General features: G+C 44.5%; 1 protein-coding gene across 1 annotated transcript; it reads right to left on the bottom strand.

Annotated features, from left to right (window-relative positions):
• Positions 275–4117, bottom strand: LOC8076343 (putative disease resistance RPP13-like protein 3). Its single transcript, XM_002449988.2, has 4 exons — positions 3858–4117; positions 3272–3720; positions 2768–3175; positions 275–1959 (listed from the first exon to the last, which is right to left on the bottom strand). Exons 2-4 carry the CDS (start codon positions 3682–3684, stop codon positions 600–602), a joined length of 2181 nt encoding a protein of 726 aa, XP_002450033.1. The 5' UTR covers positions 3685–3720; positions 3858–4117; the 3' UTR covers positions 275–599.

The raw sequence follows: 6104 nt of genomic DNA, 5'->3' as shown, positions 1-6104 counted from the left end.
AGAATTTAAAACGTTGAAGCCTAGGCATAGCTCCTGGTGGGAACATAGATGGCACCGTTGAAAACCCAGAGAATTTGCAACGTGTCACACATGGGAAGGCATCCACGGTAACCATAAACCTCACAAACATTTGTTTGGCGCCAGACACTTTCAGGCCTTGTTTAGTTCCGAAAAGTGAAAACTTTTCGGAACTGTAGCATTTTCGTTTGTTTGTGACAAATATTATCCAATCATGGACTAACTAGGATCAAAAGATTCGTCTCGTGATTTACAGCTAAACTGTGTAATTAGTTTTTATTTTTGTCTATATTTAATGTTTCATGCATGTGCCACAAAATTCGATGTGACAGGGAATCTTGAAAATTTTTTGGTTTTCAGGGTGAACTAAACAAGGCCTCACTTCTAGAACAAGAAGAGCCTGCAGCATGCCAAGGACTTGGATGTCCTCACATCTAATTTGACCCACCTTTATGTACAGGTAGGATAGGAGGAGAAATGATGTGGGATCGATCCATGTCGGCAACCGACTGGTTCCAAAAATAGCAAGATTGGATACACTGCACAGGGAGTCCAATGAACCATCAAGATCAACATCCACATCATCTGGGATTACTACTCCTAGACTTTGGATTTTGTGCAGTTTGCCAAGGGAGACTGCACATGCTTTTATCGCATCTGCCTTCCTTGTCCTTTATGAGCACAACCCCTAGCACCTTCAGTTGTGTTAGATGGCCTAGCTGTTCTGCAACGTATGCAGAATCCACATTAATCCATAGCATCTCCAGAGATGATAGATTTCTCAACCCACTTGTTGTTGGCAGCCTTGTATTGTGCCCAACATAAAGGCTCATTAATTGTCTCAGCCCGAAGAAACTCAATGGCAGTACTTTTATGTCAGTTCCATCGAACTTAAATGACTGCAAAAACAGTAGCTTCCCTATCTCTCTTGGGATGTCGCCAGCATATCCAGTGCCTGCTAGACTTAGATACCTCATGTGAAGTAATTTACCAACAAACTCTATACTTGAATGATCACTAAGATTACAATCTTCAAGATCCAATACACGCAGAAGATAAAAGCTTGAAAGGGGTGGCATACTGTTAATTAAAGCATAACTGCAGATAGTGAGCGACCTCAATGTTGACATGTTAATAGTAGGCCAAGTGGTATTATAGATAGAGAGCCTCCGAGCCTTGCTTCCCAAAGAAGATGTGATTTCCTTGCAGTCACCATTTAATGTGGCAGCAAAACATTCATCTCTTGACAAGGAGCAAATGAGATCTAGCACCATATCATGAACCTGGCAAGAAAAAGGATTCATCTCATCGTCATCCATGTCTGTTGGCTGGATCAGGCTTCTATTTAGAAGTTCATTGAAGTAACTCTGTCCAATCTCATGCAAGCTTTGCCTCCCATCTCCTTGGTGGACAAATCCTTCAGCTATCCACCTAAAAATCAATCTGAATTTATTAATCTCATAATCTTCAGGAAATATGCTTAGGTATAGTATGCATGTCTTGAGTTGAGGAGTTAGATCATAATAGCTAAGCAGCAATATCTTCCTCATGTCGTCCATGCCAGGATTGTTTCCCACTCCGGCACCAACTGCATCACACACGTCGTACCACTCATTTATATTTCTTGACTTATTAGCCAGCAAGCTAGATATGGTAACAATAGCTAACGGAACACCTCCACATTTCTTCAAAACTTTTTCAGATACATCAGAAAATTGTGGAGGACACTTGTCTATAGAGCCAAATATTCGTCCATAGAATAAGATTTTAGAGCTATCTTGAGTAAGAAGTTTCATCCTATAGCAACCACCAACATGCTCAGCAACATCAATTATGCGGGTAGTTGTGAGTACTCCGCTTTTCCTGCAATTCTCAGGTAGCGCGCACCGTATCATCTCCCATGGTTTTGTATGCCATATATCATCGATAACAATGAGGTACCTGTATGTATGCAACAATAGAGAGTCATGATAAGAATAGATAGAGATCATTTACATTATAAGCATATGCTGGTAATAACTTGCAAGGAAATAAGTAGGAACAGGTCCATTCTTACTATTTTCATGTGTCTTTTAATCTCTACTAAAGAGTTAAAGTTATCAAGTTTGCACTCAGGTTAGGTCGGTATGAAATCGGATGATATATGGAAGCAATTTTAGCTACATGTTGGCATCCTTTGGTGGAATATTACTATAGCTGTGTGATCTTTTGGTATAAAATGTAACATAAAAATACAAAAGAAATTGTTTATTTCATCCATGTCATACATGCACACACAACACAATTAGCCACTGATATATATAATTGTACGTCATAAATCCAACATATTCCTGTTGTCAGACACCACATATGTGTGCAATTAATCATGCTATACAAAGATCGATGGAGTTTTTGAGATCTTTCGTTGACCTGATACAATGTTCTTTAAATTAACAAAACCTTTTATTATAAAAAAACATTGATGCTAGTAGGTAGAGTACAATGAGGACAAATGGTGGCAACAATGCTTGTTTACGCACAGTTGTGTAATCATTTGGTTTGAAAGTAAAAACTGATTGGGCAATTTTACAATGGAAAGATGATACACATGAAAAGCCGCTGCCCCAATTTCTCATTGACGACTGTAACCAAACATGAACCTACAATTTACTGTTGATAGTACCACGCATGTGTGTAATAGTCTTCAGAGGTTTCCATCAAATGGATTTATGCCACGATTATTTGGACTAGCACCCAAGACAGCACGTACCTCTTATTTTTGAGAAATTCTTGGACAAGGTCAGTAAGATGCTGTTGACCCAATGCAGCATTATGAATGCCCATGTACTCATTCTTATCAAGCTCATAAAGCAAGTCCTTCAAAATTTTTATAATATCAGGGTCACGAGACACTGATATAAAAGCTGTGCAATTGTATTGTTGTTTAATCTTGTCATAAACTGCTTTAGCAAGCGTTGTCTTGCCTAGTCCTCCGAAGCCAACAATAGAGACTATCCTTTGACCAACAGACGACTCGCCAACATCCTCCTTTGTCAACATCGAGATGAGCTCTTCCCTTGGCTCATCAATGCCCACAAGGCTAGCCGCTTTAGTGTATAGAGCTGTTATGCGAGGGTCAACTGCAGTTTTGGTAGGAGTAATAGCATCAACCTTGTACCTGAGTAGAGAGATTAAAAAACCAGAACAAAGAGGCAAATAAGAGAAAATTTTGCTGAAATTCAAACGCAAAAGTCTATGATGTCCCGGCACTAACCTGTCACGTCGCTCGGCCACGTCTTTGACACGCTCCTTGATGTCCTTGATCTCTTGGCCAATGTCATGGCGAGTCTTGGCGTTGCTCACAATACTTGTCATCTTCTTGACGAACCTTTTCACACTCCTTTTGCTGGGAGGCTCGGAGCCCTGGACACGCACCAGGAAGGTGTCAACTATGTCCTCCATGTCGTAGGAGAGCTCCCGAACATCCCGAGCCCAGATCCTAATTACTTCTTTGAGCTGCTCCTGTGGCACCTCTCCGACATCGCGGAGGGCGGCATGCATACTCTCCAGCTCTTTCCTGACGAACTGGATGTCTTTCTTCACTCCCTTCTGAAGGTTGTACTCATCTTGGAGCAGCTGTCCTAGCTTGGGAAGCAGGGTGCCCAGTGCCCCAGTCGCAAACTCCATGGCCCCCAAGAAGGTCACTACTGACTACTGATATCCCTGAAAGCACATTTGAATGAGGATCTAGAGATCAGAAAAGAGCTGTCGTGCAGATTTGATTGCAGAAGCAGCATTCATCCCCCACGAAAAGAGAAGAAGAAAAAGCAACAAATCAAAATTGAAGATGCGCAACTCACCAAGGTTTCATGGAGCCCGTAGGTGAGAGAACGGATGGTCAGTAGTGAGCAGTGGGGATTGAAGAGTGGTGCAGGAGTTTGCTCGAATGGGGTTGAGCGGAGACGCATCTGATCTGGGAAGAGCCGCATAAACAAATGAAATCAGTGCTTTTCTCCAGACTCAAGGAATCTGTCCCAAGTCTCCATTATTTAAACCACGGCTAACGTTAACTGTGTATTGGGTATTGCGGTCACGAGACGAGTGTGGAAAGTGTACTCACGTGACCGGCAACATGCACACATATCTACATACTGCCATTCTGTTTAATCTTAGCAGTGTACCTAGGTTCCATATGTAAGAGGTTAAACTATTAGGAAAGAAAAGGATTACGACATAAATTAATGTGCGGAATGGTTCAGGACCGCATGTTCATCTCAACAGATTGGTTTCCCTACCTCAAGTCGTCATTCAAATGAACTACACTACTATAGAATGAGGCATTGGTCGATGCCTAAAATGACCAAAAACCTCGGCCTTTTTACGGCCCGAGGTTAAAGACCCCTTTAACACCGGTTCGTAACACGAACCGGTGCTAAAGGGTCCTGCCCAACGGCTACTGACAGGTGCTGTCGGGGCAGAGACCATTTAGAAACGGTTCGTGTTACCAACCGGTGCTAAAGGGTCCCCTTTAGCACCGCCCAGCGCCACGGGCCGATGCAAAGCCTTTAGCACCGGTTTGTGTTACAAACCGGTGCTAAAGGGTGACCCTTTAGTACCGGTTTTGTTTCTAAACCGGTTCTAAAGGTCTGGTTTATAGGCCGGATCACTCCTCTTCTCTGCCCATTTGAAACCGAGAGCACCATTCACCATTGTTGTTCTTGGAGATTCTTCTTTCTCATTTGTTCTTCGTCTCCGACGCCCATTGTTGATCTTCTTCGACTCCGTCATCGTTTCTTCGTGTTTGGAGGTGACTAACTTTTGTCTTTCTTGTCTTTTTTATGTTGTTTTTGGCTTGTGATGTTCCCATTATTTTTAGCTCAAATCCACGTTGTTATTTTGAATCATTCACATGAATTAGTATCCATATATATATATATCATATTTTATGGTTGACCTGCTATTAATGTAGTTTGCAAAAATAAATTATAGTATATTTTTATGATCTTAGAAAGTAGGATAGTTCAAATTATTTGGTTTGTTAATATCACTTGATTTATTTTTATTACTACATATAATGTCCATTGTATCATACATGTTTACTAGTAAACGTGAAATTTATAATTGTTTAAAAATTCAGTATGGATAGTAGATGGCAACCGTGACCGGGTCTTCTATAACACTCCAAATTTTTGAATTTCAAATTTAGTTTAAATTTGATTTAATTTTGGCTCAATTTGAATTTTTGGGAAATATTAAATAATTTACAAAATTAAATAAAATTAGAAATAAGGTAGAAAAACTTGTTCGTATGCATTCATGCCGCTGCATCTATTTTTGTTTGATTTGTTTGCTGGTGCTTGTATTTATTTTGTTGGAGAAAGAATTAAATAGGAGAAGCAAATTGTTTCTGAAAATAAAAAAAAAAAGAAGAAAAGAAAAGGGGCAGCGCCTCCCCCTCGGCCCGCGACCGCGCGCGGCCCAGCCGCTCCCCGCGCCCCTCTCCCCGCGCGGCCCACCCGCGGCCCAGCCGCGCAGCAGCCGCAGCGCCCAGCTCCCGCCCCCCCAGCCGCTGACGCGTGGGCCCCGCGAGTGGGACCCACCGCCTTCTTCCACCTCCGGCCGTTTCGGAAACGGACGGCGCCGCCGCCTCGGTTTCCGCGCACACACGAACCGAAGTTCGCTGCGCCCTATAAATAGCGCCGCCACTCGCCCTCGCGGGCCCCCCCTTCGCACCCCGAGCCGCCTAAAATCCTAAACCCTAGCTCGCGCCGCCGCTCTCGCCGAGTTCGCGCCGCCGCCGAAGCTCGCCGCCGTCGCGCTCCTCCTCGCGCTGCCGGGTTCGCGAAGGTGAGCCGCGCCCCGTCCTCGCCGCGTCGTGCCGACCCCGGTGGTGCCCTCGGCTTGCCCCGTCTCGCCCCATAGGGCCGTGCCCGCTACCCCGCCGCCGGCGGCCATGGCGCCACCGTCTCTGCTCGCCGCGCCGCCGCAGCCCGCTGCTCGCCTGCCCCGCGCGCGGTCCACGATGGACCGCGGCTGAGCGCCCGCGTGGCCGGTCCACCATGGACCCGGCTCACCGCCCCAGCGCCTCCCCCGGTCCACCATGGACC

This window comes from Sorghum bicolor, chromosome 5, assembly GCF_000003195.3.
Source record: "Sorghum bicolor cultivar BTx623 chromosome 5, Sorghum_bicolor_NCBIv3, whole genome shotgun sequence".
In the NCBI taxonomy this organism is placed as follows: Eukaryota; Viridiplantae; Streptophyta; class Magnoliopsida; order Poales; family Poaceae; genus Sorghum; species Sorghum bicolor.
This window is presented reverse-complemented; position numbering and strand designations above follow the sequence as displayed.

What these genes read in the sequence shown, in the direction of transcription:
- LOC8076343 (XM_002449988.2), bottom strand. Translation starts at nt 3,684, where the DNA reads ATGGAGTTTGCGACTGGGGCACTGGGCACCCTGCTTCCCAAGCTAGGA. An exon ending in GTGGCCGAGCGACGTGACAG is followed by an intron (nt 3,176 to 3,271) that starts GTTAGTGCCGGG and finishes CTCTCTACTCAG; the next exon opens with GTACAAGGTTGATGCTATTA. An exon ending in GAATTTCTCAAAAATAAGAG is followed by an intron (nt 1,960 to 2,767) that starts GTACGTGCTGTC and finishes GCATACATACAG; the next exon opens with GTACCTCATTGTTATCGATG.